This window comes from Erpetoichthys calabaricus, chromosome 3 (assembly GCF_900747795.2).
Source record: "Erpetoichthys calabaricus chromosome 3, fErpCal1.3, whole genome shotgun sequence".
In the NCBI taxonomy this organism is placed as follows: Eukaryota; Metazoa; Chordata; class Cladistia; order Polypteriformes; family Polypteridae; genus Erpetoichthys; species Erpetoichthys calabaricus.
The window spans coordinates 65,403,815-65,428,790 of NC_041396.2; the positions used below are offsets into that span (position 1 = coordinate 65,403,815).

The following is a 24,976-nucleotide window of genomic DNA, read 5'->3' on the forward strand; positions in this document are numbered from 1 at the left end:
AAGGGGGTCAAGCAAAGAGTTCAAGTGTGTCTGACTCTTTCAATATATATATATATATATATATATATATATATATATATATATATATATATATATATATATATAAGCGGTATGCAATAAATATCAAGATTTGGTTTACTAAGCTAAATATATCAGCATAACTACATTTTAATTGCACAATATTTTACCATTAGGATGTATCTCACCATGACTCTAAAGTGGGATAAAGCAATTTTAGAAAATTAATGTATACAAAAGATTGAATTTTCTAACAGTCACCCAGGCATTTATGTGGTCAGGCAATGTCCTGTAAACTTTAGGGGCTACCTCAGTAGGTTCAGATTCCCAATGTACTTCAGAGCCTTCATATTCACAAAATGACCAGGTAAAGCAGAACTGTTCCATGATTTCTTGTCATAGATCATAAAGAGCAACGTAACAAGGAATCCTGATTAAGACCCTCTGTGTTCTGCCAGTCTTTCCTTACACCTCTCCTGCTCCAAGAGAACTCAGTTCCAGGGAACTCACTATAAATAAAGGCTGCTGTCCTTTGACATGTGTTTACTCATTATATTTTTTGAGTCAGATCTCCAATAATCAGTATGGTCTTCTTTACTTGTACACTCCATGACAAGTGTGTCCTTTGGGCCAGTTCTGACTATGACATGCCTTTGCCAGCTGAGCAACAGTCACAATATACAGTATTACACTGTTTATATACAGTGGTGTGAAAAACTATTTGCCCCCTTCCTGATTTCTTATTCTTTTGCATGTTTGTCACACAAAATGTTTCTGATCATCAAACACATTTAACCATTAGTCAAATATAACACAAGTAAACACAAAATGCAGTTTGTAAATGGTGGTTTTTATTATTTAGGGAGAAAAAAAAATCCAAACCTACATGGCCCTGTATGAAAAAGTAATTGCCCCCTGAACCTAATAACTGGTTGGGCCACCCTTAGCAGCAATAACTGCAATCAAGCGTTTGCGATAACTTGCAATGAGTCTTTTACAGCGCTCTGGAGGAATTTTGGCCCACTCATCTTTGCAAAATTGTTGTAATCCAGCTTTATTTGAGGGTTTTCTAGCATGAACCGCCTTTTTAAGGTCATGCCATAGCATCTCAATTGGATTCAGGTCAGGACTTTGACTAGGCCACTCCAAAGTCTTCATTTTGTTTTTCTTCAGCCATTCAGAGGTGGATTTGCTGGTGTGTTTTGGGTCATTGTCCTGTTGCAGCACCCAAGATCGCTTCAGCTTGAGTTGACGAACAGATGGCCGGACATTCTCCTTCAGGATTTTTTGGTAGACAGTAGAATTCATGGTTCCATCTATCACAGCAAGCCTTCCAGGTCCTGAAGCAGCAAAACAACCCCAGACCATCACACTACCACCACCATATTTTACTGTTAGTATGATGTTCTCTTTCTGAAATGCTGTGTTCCTTTTACGCCAGATGTAACGGGACATTTGCCTTCCAAAAAGTTCAACTTTTGACTCATCAGTCCACAAGGTATTTTCCCAAAAGTCTTGGCAATCATTGAGATGTTTCTTAGCAAAATTGAGATGAGCCCTAATGTTCTTTTTGCTTAACAGTGGTTTGCGTCTTGGAAATCTGCCATGCAGGCCGTTTTTGCCCAGTCTCTTTCTTATGGTGGAGTTGTGAACACTGACCTTAATTGAGGCAAGTGAGGCCTGCAGTTCTTTAGACGTTGTCCTGGGGTCTTTTGTGACCTCTCGGATGAGTCGTCTCTGCGCTCTTGGGGTAATTTTGGTCGGCCGGCCACTCCTGGGAAGGTTCACCACTGTTCCATGTTTTTGCCATTTGTGGATAATGGCTCTCACTGTGGTTCGCTGGAGTCCCAAAGCTTTAGAAATGGCTTTATAACCTTTACCAGACTGATAGATCTCAATTACTTCTGTTCTCATTTGTTCCTGAATTTCTTTGGATCTTGGCATGATGTCTAGCTTTTGAGGTGCTTTTGGTCTACTTCTCTGTGTCAGGCAGCTCCTATTTAAGTGATTTCTTGATTGAAACAGGTGTGGCAGTAATCAGGCCTGGGGGTGGCTACGGAAATTGAACTCAGGTGTGATACACCACAGTTAGGTTATTTTTTAACAAGGGGGCAATTACTTTTTCACACAGGGCCATGTAGGTTTGGATTTTTTTTCTCCCTAAATAATAAACACCATCATTTAAAAACTGCATTTTGTGTTTACTTGTGTTATATTTGACTAATGGTTAAATGTGTTTGATGATCAGAAACATTTTGTGTGACAAACATGCAAAAGAATAAGAAATCAGGAAGGGGGCAAATAGTTTTTCACACCACTGTATGCACACACACGCATATATACTGAAGGAAGAGAAGGTGAAGGTCATGAAAAGAAGTATATTGCTAGGGTCGTACATCCACCTAGGGTTGAGAATAAGATTTGGATATGACACTTATCACTCATTAGGAGATGATTACCAAGGTGGCTTATGGAAAATTTTACTAATTTACTAGAAATAATCTTATTTTTCACAAGTACACCAACATTTTGTATCTTTACATAATAATAGTTTTCATCCAAGGAGAGGTATCACATATAGATAAATAAATAAAAAACTCACTGCATTGTTTTTGTTTCTTCCTTTTCTTGTGGAATTGTTACTTTAATGTTATGATTAAATTTACAATATGTTCTAGTGCATTTTTACCTTTGAATGCAATGTTTCCCTCTTTGTCTTAGCATGATTCAAACAAGACTGTTTTTAGTCAGTTTCCCTTTATCTTAAAAAAGCCCTAAATCTGGCTGTTCATTTCGCATATTCATTACTGGTAACTATACTACAAGAAAAATGACAAGAATATAGCAACAGTGTTAGTGATTGATCTTTCAAATGTACTTGAACAAAAAAGATATCAATTTCATCAGTGTTTTAATTCAACACCTAAAATGTGGCAATGCTGAAATTCAATCAGCTGTGATGATTATAAACTGAAAGATGCTGCTTGTGGAAACCCTGCAGGAGTAATAAACAATTGCAGGAAATGATGAGCTATGACACCTTCTTAAAGGTTTATTCTATAACAGGAACTCTCTCTAAAGATACTAAGATACTGACAGAAAAACTTCAGCCAGAAACGCTCTGTGTCCGGTGTCTGCCTCTTCACCCCTCTTGGTCACTCAACACGTACTCCTCATCGGTGTGCTAGTGGATATGTGGAAAATTTTACTTGGAGAATAAGAAGATGTAATCACAGATGATGTTAACTGGCTAATGATCAGTAACTAATTGGGGTAAAAACAGGAAATACCATAAAAAATGACAGCTTCACGATATGCAAGAAACAAATGCAACAGACAGAATCAGGCAACAACTATTACAAAATGGGATGACAGGAATATTTGTTGTAAAAACATGAGGAAAAATAGCAAAGTTCAAGGACAAGAGATACAGTACGCATGGTGAGTCAGTAACAAGAGTGCTGAGTCAGTTTTGTAGGCCAGTATAAATAACAGAAATATTATAGCTGAAGCATGCCTCTAGTGACAGTGAACTAAAGGTCATCACCACAAGCTAGAAAGCAGAGGGTGTGTTAAAAAATGCAGATGAACAAAACACAAAGCAGCATGCTCCAGTTAAGACGTGACTCTGGAATGAAATTAAAGTTTTAACTGCTAACCTATTAAGTTTATTCATTTATTCACAACCAACATTTTGTAGCCTATCTAGCCCTGGCTAGTAGCAGACTGAATTTAATCTAGAAGGTTTTTATTATCCAGGGCATTGAGGGGTTATAGGGTCATTATTGTCACATGTACAGAGTACACTGAACTTTTTCACTTACATGAGCTAATCAACATAGATGATAGACAAACTTTTATTAAGTTAATTAAGTTTATGTATGATACATTTTCTTTCATTTTAATACTTACTACTACTACTACGTCATTTTATTTATGGAATTTCTTTCCAAAAAATACAACCAAATCTTTTTTTGTCTCACATTTTATCAACAGTCTCAAAAATAAGCAATGTAATCGTGCCAACTGTTGTCTTTTTGCTGATCAGTGCAATTCCAGCACAACAGGACATGAACAAGACAAGCTGGTTTGGACTAGAGGTGATTTTCATTGATTCAGCATTTTAAAAGATAAATATCTTACTCCACTGTGATAGTAAACCAAAATGAACAGTTCAATATCTATAGCTGGTTGTCATTTAAAGTGTAATGATTCCTTTAGTTAAAAAAGGTACTCTAAGAGTAGTATATATCTTTAATGCTGAAACTTTTGCTAATTAATTAGTTGGATTATATCTATTATAGGGTGGCACGGTGGCGCAGTGGGTAGCGCTGCTGCCTCGCAGTTGGGAGATCTGGGGACCTGGGTTCGCTTCCCGGGTCCTCCCTGCGTGGAGTTTGCATGTTCTCCCCGTGTCTGCGTGGGTTTCCTCCGGGCGCTCTGGTTTCCTCCCACAGTCCAAAGACATGCAGGTTAGGTGGATTGGCGATTCTAAATTGGCCCTAGTGTGTGCTTGGTGTGTGGGTGTGTTTGTGTGTGTCCTGCGGTGGGTTGGCACCCTGCCCGGGATTGGTTCCTGCCTTGTGCCCTGTGTTGGCTGGGATTGGCTCCAGCAGACCCCCGTGACCCTGTAGTTAGGAATATAGCAGGTTGGACAATGGATGGATGGATATCTATTATAAAACAGAAGGATGAATGAATACATTGGTCAGGAAATTGCATGATAGTTATACATATTGCTGTTTAGTATTTCCAAATACTGAAAATCATCTGTCCATTAATTGAATCTGCATTAATTCAATTTTATGATTGTGGGGGTCTATGCAGATTCTGACAGCATTGGGTCCAAGAAGAGAACCATCTTGGACAAGTCTCAGTCATTCACAGGGCACAGTCACTTACATCAGGGCAATGTAAACTCAACAATTAAATTAACGCAACCATTGGTAAGAAATATGAGGAAATTCAGAGTACCTGTGGGAAATGCCTAAGCAGATGGAAAAAACATGCAAGATGTACTTAGGCATTGAGCAAGCTGCAGTTTGTATGTTATTAGTCTCACCCCTGAAGCTCACTCTGAGGGACTGGCTAACCCATAAATTGTGGGCTTTCTCTGCAACTTGCATCATCTACACGAATAACTCACAAAGAAATACATACTATTACTACAGCCAGTTCCGACAGTAATGGGCACAACGCAGAAGAGCGCTAAGAAAAAAAGACATACAAAAACACAGGCCTTTATTTTGATGCATAGGACTGTTTTTCACTTTCTACGCAATACTACATATCCTCTTCAATGACCCTCTTAATACTGTACATATTTAGATCATATAAGTAGTAACTGTAAATTGTACATTTTTTTTTCTACTGCACATTAAATTTCCACATTACTGTTGGAGTGTGTTCTTTTCTGATATAAGAGAGATCACACTAAATCAGATTCTACATTATGAGATTTTTTAATAGTATTGGGGCTTTTCGGTGAATACACTAGTACATTTTGATGTTTTGCTCTCATTGCTTTGTGGAAAAACAGTTCAGACTGAAATTGTTTTACAGAAGGATGACAAAAATCCAAATGCTTACTAATTGGTTAATAAGTCCTATTTATTTAAAAAGTACTGCTTAAAAAAGGCCAAAAAAGCAGTAAATTCATGGCCTTCCGGAATGGGCTATTGCATTGAACCAGTTTATACTACACAGTTACTCAGACCTGCCATTAAAATAAGATGAGGCCTGACTCACTCTGCCTCTTTTTTCAATGGCTCTCCCTACTTACTCCAATAAATGGAAGAATGCAGACTTATCTTTAGTAACTGGGCTGTTGTAAACGGTAATTAAAAAGAACATTAGTGTAAATGTAGCCTCCTTGAACAGATAAAAAAGCAGCCAAGAGAAAAACAGCAGATGTTTTTTGACATCTAAATTATGGCTGGCCACAAGTATATAATGTAAACAAGGATATTCATTTAACCATAAATCATTTTCTTTTGCCTTGTTGGTGGGAAGTAACTTTATTTTTTTATATTTCCAACAAAAGGGGAAAAAACAACTGCTGCTTTTTGGACAAATACAGGATTTTCAAGTTGCAATAATGAAATATCAGCTAATTGGCTCTGGACATGAAAGCCAGGCAAAATTGTGACCACTGGAATAGTACCAGTCTCCTGTCTCAGAGGTGTACAGGGCCACATCTTTCAATCAAACAACATTTCTGTTTGTTTTGCAACAGAATGTCTTGTCTGTCTGTGAATACTGAATAATTTATAGTGGTTAAGTCATCAAATATGCACTTTACAATTGAGAGTGTATAGCAGAAAAGCATTTCAGCTCTTATTCTGTCCATTTTTTCTTTCCAGAAAGGTGTTTAAAAGCCACCAATCTGCAACAAACACAAAGGTATGAGTGAAAAGGAACGTACTGCTTCTCTCAAGACTACATTGATTTGCTCTCTTTCCATTTGGCCGAATTGATTGTCTGTTTAAAAAACTGTAAATAAATGGAAAACAGAATGTTTTGTTCACAGACATTTATTTCTGTCTGCTTGCCATGTTTAACAACAAGTCCTGTTTGCTCAATTTTCTGGCAAAGCACACAAAAACAAACTGCAGTTTAAATTTACATTTAACTTGGTCTCCTCACACAAATGGTACTGTGAAAAAGTGTAGCCACTGCAAATCTCCATGGATTAAGCTGTGTTTTGCTTTATAGGTTCTGAAATAACTTTATTACATCTAAAGTGTGGCATAGTTTCAAAGAGGTTAACTGCTATCACACAATTGTAAAATTGGTCCGGTCACTTTTTCTGTAAAGTCTGCATGTTATCCTTGTGTTACCACCATCTTTAATTGGCAAATCTTAATTGGCTCTGTGTGGGTTAGTGTGCCCTGCAATAAACTCTCTTTATATCCAGGATATGTTCAAATGTTTACCAACTGTTGTTGGGACTTGGACCAGATACATGAAACCTCTAAGCAGGTTAGAAAATTAATGAATGGATGAATAATATAGAATTCTCAAGCATTTAATTCAGAATGACAAGGTGAAAAAATTCCAATACATGCTAAAATCAACATAAAAGCACAAGAAAATGAAATCTGAAATAAATCTAGTAATCATGGCAAAGATATAATTATCAGTAGAACTGGCCTCAAAATGATTCTGTCTCTAAGCATGTAACCTTTAATAAACAGGGGCTTCACACAATCTGTGCTCTTAAGGAAGTGGAAAAATGATTTTTTTCTGGAGGAAAATCTCAATTTTACCAGAATGAATAGCAGGAATTAAGTTGAAAATTACTTTGTAGTCTGATGAGACCAAATCTGACCTTTCCGATCTAAGCTCTAAATACTGTACGTAATTCTCTTAAGACCATATCATATATGAAGAATGGTGACAGCAGCATCACAGAGATTAAGACAAGTGGAGATATACAGGAAAATACATTCAGAAAAATAAACCATCTTCAGAACCCAATGCAGTCAGAAATACATCAATGAACTGGAAAAAGATCTATACTCCAGTAGGTCAGTGATTCAAAACTTCAAGTGAACACCACACTGGAGTGGCCCAAGCAAAGCAAAAATCTCAGAAAAACTGCAATAAGAATACTTATCAAGAACTGAAAATTGCTGTTTGGTAATAATCTGTATCATGCTTATGAAACTTTCTTTAAAAAAAAAAAGTTAAAGAAAGCGAAACATTTCAAACAGTAAAACCTATTAAGAATTACTGTGTCTGTAAGGCACCAGTACAAAATAGAGACGAAGAGGAAAATATACATTTACTGTATTTGAAAACCAAGATTAAGAACAATGAATTTGGAAGGATCTATAGAAAGGGCAAAACACTGGCACTGTGGCTGGTGCTACTGACTCACATCTTTGTGTGGAGTAGACACATCCTTTCTTGGGTTTGTGGGCTTTTCTTCAGGTACTTCAATTAATTCCATTAACCCAAAAGTGTGAAGACTACTTTCAGATTCTGAACTGACCACTTGTTGAGTGTGTTTTGGTGTGAGTTCAACTGTGCACTTTGATGGACTAGTGTCCCATTCAGAGTTGGTTCTCTGTACCTGCCTTTTACCCAATGCTACAGAGATAAGTTCTGGCTTCCTGTGATGCCAAAAACTGGAACATAGATTTTTTGTTAATAGTCTAATTAATTTGTAAAATTTTGATGGCACTACAGTCCTCCTCAATAACAAGAAGCAAAGGACTGCATACTGAAATACAGGAGATGAATTGATTCATATATTTCAAAGCCACACACTAAGCAAAACAGTCATCTTCAGCGAGCAAGAAAGATTTTTTCTTTTATAATCAAGCATCACAATAAGGAAGTAGTTACGCTTCCTAACTTGATAGCCAAAGAAACTATTCTTATGTCTTAAAAAAAAAAACAAAAAAAACACACATACACACACAGACAGGAACCATACATTCCAATAGAGTAAACTTCATTTGGTTTAAAAAATGCATAGCATCACATAACCCTCATCATCTACATAATGAACATATCAAAATCAAATCTGAAATTCAAAAAAGTTAATGCCCTCAAGTGCTGATGTAGGCAAAGGGGCTTGGGAGCTAATAGCGATTTTATACTGTGAAAAGAAAGCAGAGCTTATTCATTGTAGACTAAACTATAAAAAATGTTGAAGTGTAAAAAAGAAAAAAAAACCTCAAATTATGCATAAAGAAAACTTTCTTACCCCTTTAACGCCTTTCAGATCACCTTTTAGAAGACTATCCAGTGGAAATGTAATGATATTGTTCATGTTTTGAAACTGCAAAAAAAAAATACAATATGTAACCACACATCTTGTAGCCTTCAAAAAATCAGTTGAAACCTCCATTTTATACTGTGCTTCCTTAGTGCAAAAGGTGGTTTTGCCCATTAAGTACCATTCAAAAACAATTTGAAGTGATTAAGGAAAGCACATAGCTCGTGATAATTTTGTTGGTGTTCAGTTTTTGCTATGGCAGGCAAATTTTCCTTATCATTAACTTCAAAAGTTCACCCTTTATAATTTTATATTGTAGGTATGGTTTTTATCTTGGCCTAAATGAAAAAGCTCCCAGTTTAGTCTGCAATAATAAAATAATTTCTAGTAACTTAAAGACATCAAATTCATTTGGAGACAAAATGTAGTTGCTTATTATAATTTACAGTCTATATTATTCTCACATTTTCAAAATAAATCTTCCATTAATCATCAGATCCTTATAATCCAGTTCAGTTTAACATGGCAGGAGCATATTCTGACTGGCATCCTATCTACGGTTAAGAGCTCCGTATAGCTAATGCTGCCCAAACAGGTTTCAGCCTCATACAATCCTTCAATGGAGAAATCACTTAGGAAGATGGATGAATGGAAAGATCTATCATCCATGTTAGTGGATAATCAAATACCGGTTTCAGCTTTGGGACTGAAATAAACAACATTCCAATTTCAACCTCATCCATCCATCCATCCATCCATCCATCCATCCATCCATCCATCCATCCATCCATCCATCCATCCACCCATCCATCAGCATCCAACATCTGAATGCTTTTTATTATAGCCAAAGTTAATTCTTGAAATCAGCAGAGAGGTTAAATGTTAAGAAATGTTATTACAAGTTAAGGCTAAACTGCCATTTCAGCCTTCAATTATGCCCAGCTGTGTTATTCTGTATAACTTCTTATAGAGTAGTGTCTTAAGTCAGAAGTATATGGCGGTGGAAGGGGACTCCAAAGCAGAGTTTCTTGTTCCTTATTATAAGTGTTCACTTCATGCCAATACATGCAAGTAATTAATCGTAAACACAAAAAATAGTAATTTTTCATTTTCAGATTGATGAGGCAAGTTATCTACTTTTGTAAAGAAACATTCAAAAGTTATACAAAACAGGAAAAATTTTATGAAAGTTAGAGTTATTTTTAATGGTAGCAAAAGCCAACTATTCTTTAGTTAAGCAAAAAGGTGTTATTTGTTCTGTTTATTTTTATAACTGCTTTGCAACTCTCAATTGAAATAAACAAACACACATGCATTGCAGCCATTTGTTACATTAAAGGGCAACTTCATTTTGTTTCTTCTACCTCGCCGACTGTAATCAGCGGCCTATATCTAATCTTAAATTTCCAATTTAAAACATTGATAATGTTTTGCTACAGTTATTGTACACTTTGCTAAGTGTTCTCACTTAACACCAACAACCCACAAGTCCCAAATAATATTCTCTAGGTTATCTTTAATATATATATAAATGCCTCCCCATTGTTCTTAATGTTTCTTTTTCTGTTTTGTATTCCAATGCTCTTGAATGGCTATTTTTTAAATGAAAAAATCTTTGTTCTGAAACTTGTTAAAAATGGTCACATGGGCACACAACCATTCCATAGATACACATAATCGAAGGGTTTTTACCATATCTTGCTCCTCATGTCATTATGAATAAGCAGGAACCAAGATTCCCCAGAGCTTTTCTATTCCACCAATGTCAGGTGTTGGTACTGGCAGATCCACTGCAAATGTAAGTGAAAGTGTCTATTTACTACTAACAGGCATAAAAGAGGAACGGTTAGGGACTGGAAACACAATATAAATGAGGTGATATAGGGAAAAAGTCAGGCTGGTGGCTTTAGATAAGCACCAACAGATGGTGCTGTGCTTCAACTTTCTGACTGTCCAGAACTTAATTGCTCCCTGGGCACAAAGTAATACTGAGGGAATATTTAGGAAACTTCCAGACACATAGGTAGTAGCATAAAGACCAACCTCCTGTCATCTTAAAGAAATGGACAGGTAAACTGTGGTTGACCTTATGAAAATCATGGGATTGCTAGCCAGACTTCTAGTCAGTTGGCCTTAGGAGTTCCCTGGGGGTCTTTCTACCCTGGAAGTGATCCAGAAGTGTTCTCCTGAAGGACTTCCCAAGGGTCTTTCAAAAAGCCCTTTCATACTCCAGAAAGGAGTGCCTGGACTTGGGAAAATCACTGGAAGTAAAAACTCTCCTTTTGGGAAGAAGAAAGGTCAAAAAACAAATGGTGAGTGTGGAAGGTACAAGAAGAAGAAAAATAAAGGTAAGAAAGTGGGCCAATCACCCTCCGAAAGAATCAGGAGACTTATTGTTTAGTCAGTCCCAGACAGTAATGGGTTTATTATTTTACCCTTCTTTTCATTTTGTCATTGTTTATTAAAGTGTTCCTTATGGGTCAAGTTACTGCCTCTTTGTTATAATAAACCCTTTGTTTTATGCAATTTCTGGTCTCCCTGGGTTGTTGTCAGCTACAAATGCTGGTTGAGAGATTACCTGCCATACCCCATTCTGACATGTTCCGAAAAATTTGTCATTCTGATAGGCTTCTTTCAGGACCATTCAGGTGTTCAAATGAGGGACATGAAGAAAATAGAAGCCCACAGCAGTGCAGGCACATAAAGAGCCTCACTCAGAGTTAGTAAAGTACATCATTCTGCCTTCAAGTGGGATGGCCGGAAGCACATCACTGACTGAAGTACGTTGCTATTGGACCAAAAAAAAATCTTGTTTACCCACTTCAAAACAGTTCCTGTGACCACTGTTGTATTCGGCTCTTAACTGGCTGACTGTGTTACTTTACAAGTCAGGTCAGCTCCTGTCTGCCACCTTTTTTAATGGCACATTTTTAATAGAGTTGTGACACAGCCATGTGTCAAAAACATATTGGGACTGCTATCCCCAATACATCTGGCACTGACTGCCACTTCATTTTTAAAGTCACTTTTATTTAGTCATGTAACCCCATTTCTCTGTGATTTTTACATTTATGTACACAAACCACTGTCACTAGCCAATCTGCTTAAACAGCATTATCATTATATATGATGGTGAATTATATGTGAATTGTGCCAGAAAGCAACTTTTCATTTACAAGTTGTTACTCTATGTCAATGCAAAAAAAACTTATAAAGGCAACATTTATATATTCCCTCATATCCATATTTTTTTCCTATTTACTATGCATTTTGGTGATGCTCTAAAGCAACTTATGCTTACATTATATTGTTTCCTGCCTTGCGCCCTGTGTTGGCTGGGATTGGCTCCAGCAGACCCCCGTGACCCTGTAGTTAGGATATTGCGGGTTGGATAATGGATGGATGGATGGATGTTTACATTATATTACGATACATTGCAATTATGGACAGGTACTTTTTTCACTGCTGAAGTAAAGGCAGTTTAAATGATTAGCTGATGCCAGGCATTGAATTGGAAAACATCTGATTTTTAGTCCAGTGCATTGCCCACTGCACCTTTCTGTCTGGCAGGTAGGTAGTTATATTTTAATCAAGAATTCAAAGTGTTTTTGTTTTACACTGTCTTAAAACTTAAAAAGAACACAAAACTTAAAAGAATACAAAAAGGCATTGTCTTCATTCTGGCAAGGTATCGAAATTAAACATATAGAAGGTGGATTCTGTCAAGTGCACATATGCCAGATTAAACTATTTAGGTGGAAAATGGTATTGAATTAACTTCTTATGGCCTAGCAACAGCTTGCTCTTCTAATTCTAACTAAAGGGTGGAGGGCCATTTCCAAAAATCTCAGACACTTAATTTAGGGAGGGCGTTTGCTTTTACTATATTTATTTAATTTGCACTCTTAAACAAGTCTTACTGCTTTTTTTCTAAAGCCTCTGCCCTTATCTTTCCACAGCCTACAAATGAATAGTCCCCAAGTGTTTAATTGTTAAAGAACATCTGTTTCTTATTAAAACTAAATAGTCCACTGTCCAGCTACCCTGCACTTAACGAAGAGTGGCACAGACCACCCAATCTGTGTCTGAGCATGTATAGCAAGAGACCACTTCTTAAATATTAGAGGTAGCAAGTATCATCAAGTGAGGAGCAATACCATTTTGAAATTCAAATATAAAAATACATATTCAAATATATATTTAACTATTGTGAGGCATTTCAGTAAAATAGCTTTATTTGAATATCTACTTCACACAGTTTGCCTTCCAACTAAAAACAGTGGACTTTACACCATCAATCATATCAAATTAAAAATGCAATGACTTTTAGCCAAAACAGAACAAAACAGCATCTCTCAGTATTAAGACTATATTTATCAAATGAACCTTTAAGTTGACAGTCCACTAAATGAGCCAATCTATTAAAGTGGAGGCAAAGCTACATTGAAAATATCTGCTAATTTCTCCATTTTCTATTTTTTTTTTATTTACTGCATCATTCCAAACCTAAAGATGGCATTATCCATTCAGATAATGAAATGTTAAAGCATTTTCTGATGATGATCAAAATGAAAAGAGTACCACTGAAAGGAAGAAAAAAATAGAATTTCTTCATTGAATGCTACAATAGAACAGTTGAACTGACAAGGAGCTGAATTCATCTGTGATGGCTGTGATCTCTGATTAAATCCAGCCTCTACGGGAGTGTCACATTCTTACCAGATTTTTGAAAAGGGCTGTCAGCTCTTTTGTGAACACAGAGAACTTGAGGAAAGCAGAGCCCAAATCGGGGTCATCTCGGTAGACACAGTTTTCTCCAAACTTTTCCAAGGCCTGTGTATACTGTTCTTCGTTTTCCACATGTGCTGTTAGGAACAAAGAAAACAATAAAAACATTAGCTACACTGCACAGAAGAAATACATACGACTCACTTAAACTAAAGATAAGTTTTAAATTACTACATGGTGATAAGTTAATGTTGATTCAAAATTTTAAACAATGTGAAACAGAATCAGAAAAATCTCCCCTTTATGAAGTGTAATCACTTTTCATCTGTCAATTCTGCCACAGACCATGGTGGCAGCAAGCCAACCAAATCAGGCCAGACTTCCTGAACCTTAGGAAATTTCTCCAGCCATAAGCTGCTCCCGGGCCAACATAGAAACAGAAACCCATAGGCTTCCTCTAATGGGCTATGCTTAGTGTACATTTTATGGAATTCTCCATGGGACCATCCTCACTACAAACTAACTCATCTTGGTCACGGAAAGATGAGTTGTTCTCATTACGTCTTTTCCGATTGCCAACTCTATCAAACAGTGGAACAAAGGAACAACATTTTCTGCATCTTTTTTTTTTTTTTACTACTGCGTACCTACTGTATAATGTTGGTGGCCAAATGTGAGAAAGAGGATGCAGATTGAGGGTTTCACTACCAACATTTTGCCTAGGCAGGAGTGGCAGTCTCCCAAAGAAAACTCTCAAATACATTGTAGATGAGGTGTTGATCCAGTGTTCTTCAGCCAAGATGGAATGTATTTAGCTAACACTTAACCTGAGGTTTGACCACCCATTGGCAGTGGCTTTCCAAGACAGGCTGCAGAGTGTGGCACCCTGTAACATACACTATTACTTGCCTTTTCTAAAAACAGATAAAAATATCCCACCCTGAACACTGAAAAGGCACATTAAACTAGTCACATTAACAATAACCAATGCCAGCAGTCTCACTTAGCCTTGCCACTACAAAAATCTAAAATACTGAATTTACATCAGGTACAGACAACTAGTCTGATTCAAGCAGATGTTTTGATATTCATCGGATCCTTTCATCGGATTAGCGCTATTTCAGCTGTGGAATGGCCAAATTTTGGAGGCAGCTTGATGAATGAGGTCTCCAGGACTCTAAACAAATCCAAATCATATTATGTGATATTATCTACTGTTAAATTCTACTCTGTACTTCTAATTTTTTTATTTTTATACTGTATTGAGGATTTGTTCTGTTCTGTGTATTGTACTGTATTGTACTGACCCCCTTCTTTTTGACACCCACTGCACGCCCAGCCTACCTGGAAAGGGGTCTCTCTTTGAACTGCCTTTCCCAAGGTTTCTTCCATTTTTTCCCTACAAGGGCTTTTTTGGGAGTTTATTCTTGTCTTCTTAGAGAGTCAAGGCTGGGGGGCTGTCAAGAGGCAGGGCCTGTTAAAGCCCATTGCGGCACTTCTTGTGTGATTTTGAGCTAAACAAAAAAATAAATTGTATTGTATTGTATTGTTCGTTCTTAGGAGGGAACTTTTGTCAGATTTAAGAGTTCTTTAAAGTGGTCCACCCTCCTTCTCACAATGGAGATTAATATCATATCACCCATGATGAGAACAAAGAATAGCTTGGTTAAAAACTGTCCAAGGCCATCTTTTTCTGTGACATTATGAAACACTTCCAGAGTCTATTCCATTTTTGCTAACACTGCATCCGGCGGTTTTTTGGTATAAATCCAGAGACCATCCCGATAATATCATACAGAAAGAAGGTCCTCCTTATTTAGCTTGACTGTTTACCCTCACCTCTGGTGTCCAAAGAGTGTTGCCATGATTAATATTGACTTCCATTTAGGCCACAACGCTATGCAAATACCTCTAGTACTGAAGTCCTGAACAATTATTATTCAGTCCCCATGACACAGACCCCCCTCAAGATGTACTGGGAGTTTTCAGAAGGTTACTGTTGAACTAGACTTAAAAAGATGAGTCTGTTAGACATTTGTTTTCTACTTGCTTTTGTCTTTAAAGCCAGTCCAGCTAACACATGGTCCTAGTAAACCAAGCAACCTGTGATCACCAGAATGGCAAATTTATTTCTTTAATTAGAGGGTCTAAACACAAACCTCGTAACAGACAATCTAACGACAGAGCTGTTCTTTAAGTAGAACAAAAAATTGGTAATAACAGAGTGCATGAAATCAGCTTGGAAAGGGCATTCCTTCAAGTCCCTGCTTTAAAATGAATTTTAGTCATCCTGACATGCATACTACCTAAGTCATTTGGCAGGACTGCAGGTGGTATGCATGTCAGTATGTTAATCATTACTAATAATTATTAAGTACAAACACCATCCAAATTTTTTGTTCAATTTGAGGTTGCACTGAAGCAACTCTCTTAGCCCCTAGCACAATCAATTACTCCACACCCAGCAAGAGGTGTTTAAGTATTTCCATACTTGCTAACAACCTCTAAAAGATGAAACCTCCAAAGTAGGGGAGAGACAGAGAGAGATTACTACTTCCAGAAAAGAGTGGTTCAAGAGATGGCATTCAGTATAAATTGGAGTATGACGATGCAATATTAGATATCTACTTTTCAACCTTTCATGTAAGATATAGCTCCTTTCCCACCAGTACAGTGACACATCAAATCCTACAAGCCAGAATTCAGTGGTCAAGATTTGGTTTGTCCAGATCTGTCCCTCTCACATTTGTAACATAAATGACATTGTACACATCACCTCCATGTGGTTTCTTCAGGCTGAACCTGACCATGCTATGGGTGCCAGCAGGTTCCTACCCAAAGGAGAAAGTCCTAGTATTCCTGACATTGGATAAAGTTCATGTTGTGTTTTTATACAACCAGACACAAAAGTCTTTATTCAATCACTCTGTTGTCCTTTTCCTAGAGGACAAGGCTTCTAAACAGCACATCTCTGAGGACAGCAAGATTCTTCATCATGCCAGCATTAAAGGTCCAAGAGCGTAACATTCTCACAGCTATTTCTAAATTATTGGACTGATTGAAATGGGAGAGGATTGCATTTTACTGTTTGCACACTGCATATAAGATGGAATTATTTATAAAACAGAATTTAGTGTTAACATAAACAGGATTTGTAAGAATCATGCTAATACGCCATGTAGAAAAACATGCAAAGATTCATTAAATCCAATTGGGGCACATACTATTGTACTGAACTTTAAACAAGCAGAACATATTTTCATACTACAAGTTACACTTGTAAGCATGAATAAACAAAAAAAGTCTGAAAAGCTCCAATACCTTAATTAGCAGACATTTGTAATATTAGCTCTTTTGATCCATGACTTAGACAGTGCTTGTACAGTATGTACGTTTTTAGCAGCAGTGGGCTGACTCGCTGGAAATAAAAGCAGAGTAGGTGTTCATGTTTTTGTCTGAATCTATTTTTATCCTGGGAAAACAGCTTGAACGTCCCAGGCTATTTAAACAAACCATCTGTGAGTCTGCCTCATTACAGAGTTGGATTTGTTTTTTGTTGTCTCCTTTTTCATAGTTACAACAGAAAAGATATCATATGGCGTTTTACACTTCACAACCAGTATGAATAAAGTGAAATGTACAAAATGTCAGCTGAAACATGGAGAAGGCTTTGCATTTAGAAAAAATGTCACCTACATTACATAATGTAATAAACAATGAAAAGTTAAAAAGCTCCCATTCACTCCAAAGCAAAGCAGAAAAGCCAGATTCACAAACTCTTTTAAACTGTCGGTGACATGACCCTTGAGCTGAACCTACCATGCCACCTAATCTCCAACAACAAGGAATTCCAAGTTACGTCCAGGCCAGCCAAGTGATGTACTTATTTTTCTTACAGTAGAAAGAGTCTGGGAGTTTCCAATAAGCCCTTGGTGGACAGGTTACCCACATATTTCATACTGGATTCTGCCCAAAGAAGAAAAAGAATGCAGCTGCCATATGGGCTCACCATCCAGAAGGTGAAGGGATGCTGACAAAAATGATGGCAGTTAAGAGACAGATGTGATTTACTTTCATAGCTCAGATCCTCTTAACGATTTTGAAGATATTTTGGAAGTAGCTGCCAAGGTGATTATCACTACATTATATCATGAAAGCTCATTATATTATAGTCTAATTTTTAAAATGCATGCCAATTTACTTAAAATGTATCACCTTATGCTTTTATTTTCATTTTCTAAATAAGGAGAATAGTAACATAAACTGACATGCAACATATACAGTACACAGAGTTTTAAATAATCGGTTTATTGATGGTGCATACAAAAGGCTGATCTATAAATCATCATTTCAGAATTTGCATGCAACCAATTGGAAGAAATGTTTCTGCTTTTTCTACTGTGTGATGACAAAAAAGTGGGTGTGAAGAACACAGGCAGCTCCTTAAAAATAAAAATAACCTTAAAAACTCTTGCAAACCAAACCCAAAAGCAATATGTATGGCTCTGTAACTAAAAACTTACAATAAGCAGATTAAAAAAAACAAAAGGAAAAGTTTCAAATAATGCAATGGCTATCACCAAATTAATTTGCAATCATATTTTGTTATCATATGTCTTTCTATCAAATTTAAGTCAAAAAAGAAAAACTCAGTAAGTCACTGTTATAAACAACATGCTCAATATTGACTACACATAATAGCTATCTATAGAAAAAGAATGTTTTGGCAAAGGAATTCCTTCACCAGCATGGCATGACTAAAACACACAGGATGAATGCACGCACAAAAAAGCACATGTTGACAAAGCCAAGTTGGAAAAAATGTGCTCAGTGAGATTTCATGGGGACTGATAAAGACTGGTACATGACAAGAGCCAAGTGCCTCTGCCTCACTGATCCATGTTCATTGTCTGTGTGGAGTTCGCAGTTTCTTCCCATGTCTGTGTGGGTCTTCCTCTGGGTACGCAGGTTTTCTTCCAACATCCTTAAAAGGCATGCAGATTAGGTTAAGGGCTGATTACAAAATGGCCGCACTGTCAGTAAATATTGTGTGGTGTGAGTGGACTCTGTGATGGACTGGCGTCGTTACTTGTGGCTACTGCTGCTGACATAGGCTCTTACATCCCCATGTGCCTGTATTTGATTAAGCGGGTTGGAGAATGTTATACAGTAATCCCTCCTCGATCGCGGGGATTGCGTTCCAGACCCACCCGCGAAAGGTGAAAATCCGCGAAGTAAAAACCATATTCATATGGTTATTTTTATATATTTTAAGCCCTTACAAACTCTCCCACACTCTTATAAACATTTCCCGCACAATTATACAGCATAAACCCTTTGTATTCTCTTACATATTAGGTAAGATTCATTGAAATTATGTATGTAAACACACTGTTTATATACAGTAAAACCTAAATATTATTTTAAAGATATTGAGCATCTCCAATATCACATATGTTACAGCAATTACGACAGACAGGCCACTAGCAATAAATACGTACAATGCAAGAAAAATTGTATACAGTAAAATGTGTGTACAGTGATACTAAACTATGTACATGTAATAAGTACTGTACATAGAAAATTAATTGTGTTACTCACCAACAATGACACTACGACTTGTCCGATAACGATGAGTTTAATTTTACTGCACAACAAAGGAGAGCATTACAGCTCTTCTAAAGGAGCCATCTTCAGGCGACTGTGTAGCACCGCCATTGTTGTCCTTCCGGCAGTCTTCAATCCAAATCCCTAAAGCAGATTCCATCCGGACTACCGCCTTATTACATCCACTTACAACTCATTTTGCGCCCTGGTTAAAGGACACTGTGGCCATAGATCTTATATTCTTTTCCCCCTTTTTAAATAAAAAAGAATCATGGACTCATTGATGCCGTAATGGCATCCTGCAGTGGTGTAGCTGTTCCCTTCCTTCAACATATCGAAAACTTTTACCTTTTCGGAAATCGTTAGTATCTTCCGTTGGCGCTTGGGCATGGCTCCTGAAGCAGTAGCAGGAGCACATTGATGCTGAATGAGCGAGACGAGACTTCCTGGTTAACGCAGCGGAATCAAATTCTGTGCTCCGTCGCTGAGCCAATCACCACACAGGAACTTAACTGTGTGCTCTGATTGGGTAGCTTCTCAGTCATCCGCCAATAGCATCCCTTGTATGAAATCAACTGGGCAAACCAACTGAGGAAGCATGTACCAGAAGTAAAAAGTCCCATTGTCTGCAGAATCCCGCGAAGCAGCGAAAAATCCGTGTTATATATTTAGATATGCTTACATAAAAAATCCGCGATAGAGTGAAGCCGCGAATGTCGAAGCGCGATATAGCGAGGGATTACTGTAGTATGTGACACAAAACAATAACAGCAACTGAGAGAAATCAGCAGATCGACCTAGTAAAAAATAGAAGACAGACTTCAGTGTTTTGCTGTCCTTTTGTCTTAGCTTTTTTCCCCAACTAAAATAAAATTAAACAATGAGAACTGGATATAATCATTTTAATTTTGAATCACTAATCAACTTAACACACATTTCTTTGGGATGTGGAAGAACTCCATATACTGTATGGAACCGGACTGGGATCTGCATCAGGACTATCAGGACAGTTGCTGTACTTGTGCCTCAAAATGACAACTATCAGTAAAATATTCCAAAAAAAAGAAAAGAAATAAACAATTAAATGGAAAGATCAAAAGTTTTTTGTGACATTTAATACTATGTATTTTTTATATTACGTCAACTTATAATTTCATTTTCATTGCATTAAAATAATATTTTCGAACATGAGGTCAATTTAGAGTTACCATTGGTTTTGTTTTTAACATTTTTTCTTGTTTTACTAGACATGGAAGCAAGGTAAACTGCTAAAGAATGTACAAACCCAGATGTGGATTCATAACTAGGATGCTGGATCCATGCTTGATTCATATAGCCCCTTTGTGCAGTGAATGTCATTTTCTTAAGTGATAATTCACAATATAATTGTTTATATTTATTTTTAAAAGTTGTAGCACAGAGAGCTTACAGTATGTGAATTGCTCAGGGTTATGCGGTAAGCCTGAAGTAAGGATTTAACCAAAAAATTTGGTGATTTAAATCTCAAACACTGGTCCACAATTTATTGTTCTGCTTTTCACTCTCCAATCATTACATTAACAAGGGTCATGCTACATGATATTTATTAAAGTTTACTTGAAAGGAAACCTTTTACTATAGATACAAAAATACTTTACAGATTATGGGCATCTGGCACTAAAATACCAGATTGCCAAAATAACTGCTTTCTTAATAGTTATGAAGTGTCCAACTCCCAGTCCCAACAAGAAGTAGGAGGCAGTGTTAATTGAATATTAATTATTAAATAAGATTAAAAATAAATAGCAACATTGGCTTTAAAGCTAGAGCCAACCATGAACTGCTTTTTTTCTAACTGATCCTTCAGTACCCACAGCACATACACTGAATGCTCTCATACTATCCTCTGCTCCAAGCTAGTTCCTATTTTATTCAATTAAGGTGAACTCATCCCACTCTTGATTTCTTTGCAGCTTATCAGTACTGTATCTAAATTGTCTTATGTTGCATTTTGTTAATATGAAATGCCTTTTTTGTGCAGTCTGACAAGCTCCTTGTTATTGTGCATTCCACAAAGTTACTAAATAAAATAAATAATAAAAAAATTTACATTGACGAGAATGTAAATACCGGTATGTAAATAAAACAATACATATATCTAGTATGGTCATGCAGTTTCTTTTGGGGTTCCAAGATAGGTCTGTTGACTTCCATGAAACGCAGAATAAAAAGCAAGATCAACTATACATGACACTTTTTTTTTTAAGTTTCTGTTAACTCACAATGTTTGTAAAGTTGATAATGCCAATTTAAAACTGGCTATAATCCAAAACTTTTGCCTTTGGGATAAAGGAAAATGGCTAAACTTTACAAACTTATAAGTCTGGGGTTTGAACCCAAGCTTTGGAAATATAAGGTAAAAATGCCACATACTGAGTCATGAAGTGTTCTGAATAAAATTGTACAAGTATATGATAGGGGTGTGTGACCCAAGTCTGTCATTTTAACAAACAGCGCATTCCGCTATAGAACCTTAAAATTGACATCACTTGGTCTATTTTTCAAAACCACTTATTCCAATTTCATCGAACAACTTAAAATAAAATTCTCATACTTGCTCAATCCAATTCAGTGTTGTAGGATGCCAAAGCCTATCATAGTAACACTGTTTGCAAGGCAGGATCCAGGTCATGCATCCATCACAGGGCTTCTCAAACTGTTTTATTTTGGAATCACCAATCAACCTACCAATGTCTTAACCCTTTAACCGCCAACTCCCTAAATATTCCCCACGCCAGGCGAAATCTGAACAATTTTCGTTTTTTTACTTTTTTACATTTTTTTTACATTTTTTACATTTATTCAAGCAGTATTGACCACTAAATGTTGTGCAAGTTCTAGAAATGGGCAAACACATAATAAAACACAAAATGTACCTTTTCTCAGGCTTCCACAACAATAAACTTTCATCAACTGTAACTGACGGTCCTGGCATGTAGGGCAACTGAAATGCTTCAAATAAATGGTCAATCAAAGGACGTAGCTTGAACAAGCGGTCGCGGTTTGGATCTTTCTTATCTGGCTCATTTCTGTTGTCATTCAAATGAAAGAATTTCAGCAGCAAAGAGAATCAGTTACGTGCCATGATAGCTGCAAAAATAGGTGTTGCATACATAGGATCTGTAGACCAGTACATCTCAATATCTGGTTTTCTGATTATTCCCATCAACATCAAAATCCCAATGAATTTTTTCATTTCGTTTTCATCAGTGTCTACCCAAGCACGAACACGGGAATGTGGAGGTAAATTGGGATTTTTCTCAATAAACTGTGCTGCATACAGATTTGTCTGATGAGCAAAATGTCTGATCAAATCAGGTGACACAAACAGCTCATAAAACTGCTCAGCAGTGTAATTGTTTACATCAACAGTAAAGCCACACGTTGCCTCAAACGGATGCAGAAAAGGTAGTTCACCTCGGGCAGCAGTCCAGTTGAGATGCTGGGGATACACCCACTCATCGCCGTCATCCGATGCGCCGTCATTCACAGTATCATGCAGCGCACGTTGCTGATCATCGTCGCTAAAATCTTCTTCAGAACTGCTACAATCATGATCAGAATTATTGTCCAAAATCGCCTGCAAAACCTCACTTGAAGTCAGTTTACGTTTCGCCATATTCACAGCTTTCACTTTCGAATCACATCACGTGATCGGCCAATACAAGCGCAGAGTTGTCGAAATACAACGTAGTAATAATACCCACGCCAAACTGTCAGTTATACTACGCGCCAGGCATTCACATAACCACAGGCAAATGTGCTGGATAATTCCGGCAGTAAGGCGTCAGCATTAAAGCTACGATGCCGGATATATCCGGCAGAGGGCGGTTAAGGGGTTAAAGATAGGAAAAGTAATATTTTTACAAATTATTGATTCCTGAATTAGTCATTGTGGTTGTAACATATTAAATATTGCCATGTCATTACATAATAATAATAATAATAATACTGTGGCAAGCGGCTGGGGGTGGCACCCAGCCAGGATGCCCGGAAGGACCGGAGGAGGGCTTACACCTCCTCCAGACCACGAGGGGGCGACCTCCCTGGTGGCTTTGGGGACCACGGGAATGGAGCTTAGAAGCTCAACCCTATAGGAGCCCGTGCTCACCGCCAGGAGGCGCCCCAATGCCTGAGGAGCCCTGGCCCTGAAGTGCTGGGGGGAAGAAGACCAGGGACATCTGGAGTGTTTCTGGGTGTGCAGCCGGTACTTTCGCAACACTTGGGAGTGCCAGCGGAAGCTAATCGGGAGGCACCTGGAGCACATCCGGGTGTGTATAAAAGGGGCCGCCTCCCTCCATTCGATGGCTTGAGTCGGGAGGAAGAGAGACAGACCTCGGGAGGAGAGGAGTGGAGGCGGCCTGAAGAGAAGAGAGAGGCATTGTGAGGCCTGGACTTGGTGGGAGTTTTGGGGTTCTGTGTGCCCTTGTAAATAGTGGAATATGAATAAATGTGTGTTAGGTTTTGTACCTATGGTGTCCGCCTGTCTGTGTCTGGGCCACTTTCTACAATACCTAATGTAGTCTGGACACCAAGTAAAGTGAACTGCATTCATTCACACAAAGTGTGACAAAATAGCAAGACTCTGCTGGATCTGCAGTGCCTAAACCATAAGGCAATGAGATTCCTTAGCAGAATATGACCACCAACTTCTAGTCAAAACATGTTCAGTGCTCCAACTCCCACCCTGTGTTCCCCCAAGTCAAGTAACAGGTGGACATCAGCTGTTACAAAACTTTAAAAAAGCTGGCTAACTTGTAACAACTGGTTTAAATTTGTATACACCAGCTGCACTACAAGGCTGAAGTGTGTAGATTTGGAATTAAATCAAAACACATTGGAAACACAACGAATTACCTCAGAATGGCTCTCACGGGACTTATCGCATAAGATATGCAAATTTAGGAACAGATTAGTTACTTGTGAGGTATGCAGTCTATTTTTAAACATGGGACACAATACGATTGTGTACTAAAACCCAATATAACCTGTTTTTCAAGAGTCCAAGAGGTTGTGAAAATTCAGATAAAAAGTTCTTAACATAGAAATGATGTCATGAACACACCTGGCACACCTTCATAATTGACACCATTAGAGAAGATGAAAATATTAAATACTGACAGAATAGGATTTGATTCCCTGTGTCCAAGACTGGTGTTAAGAAAGTGGATGGATTAACACATCTTTAAAGGTCATAAGCACACAAAGGGATTAGCAAAGATGATATCCTTACAGACTGGAAATGTTTCTGGATTAACCATGCACCCTACATCAGGTCCACCTAAAGTTAACTTTCATACAACTTTTCTGCCCATCACTCCTGAAGAGATGAGCTGTTGTCCAATGGACTTTGACTACAGCCATTGCTCATGTGTTCTTTCCTTTAAGAGTGAAAAAATCCTCCAATATAATCTAGCATGATCTATCTGGTTGTGATTAGTTCTATGTATTTACTTACAGAAATATACAGTAGATACTACTTTGGGTATGTGCTCATTTTCATCCTTCATTTTATATAAGCGGATCAAAGCTCAATGGGCATTTGTGTGAATCCCAACATTGTAATTGCCTGTGTGGAGCTTGCACGGTCACTCCATGTTTTTGCAACTACAACATCCCAAAGACATACAGATCAGGTTCACTGCAGACTCTAAATTGACCCAGTGTGAATGAGAATGGGTGTGTGTGTATGTGTGTGTTCTGTACTGGACTGACGTGTCCCCCAGAGCTGGCTCCTGTCTAATCACCCACCACAACCATAAAAAGGTTCAGAAAACAGATAGCTGGATGAAATTATTTGACGCTACCATATAATCTCGAAAAGGTATGTAAGCACAGAGAATGCATTCAGACATG

The 24,976-nt window shown here is 37.6% G+C and overlaps 1 protein-coding gene across 2 annotated transcripts in view; it reads right to left on the minus strand.

The window, feature by feature from the left end:
• asap2a (ArfGAP with SH3 domain, ankyrin repeat and PH domain 2a) overlaps window positions 1–24,976 on the minus strand; it is a 220,762-nt gene that overhangs the window by 55,739 nt on the left and 140,047 nt on the right. For both annotated transcript variants that reach the window (XM_028796885.2, XM_028796884.2), the window contains exons 3-4: window positions 13,466–13,611; window positions 8,735–8,809 (exon numbers count right to left, since the gene is read on the minus strand). In XM_028796885.2, the coding sequence (XP_028652718.1) occupies window positions 8,735–8,809; window positions 13,466–13,611 (221 nt within the window). The remainder of the gene's footprint in view (window positions 1–8,734; window positions 8,810–13,465; window positions 13,612–24,976) is intronic.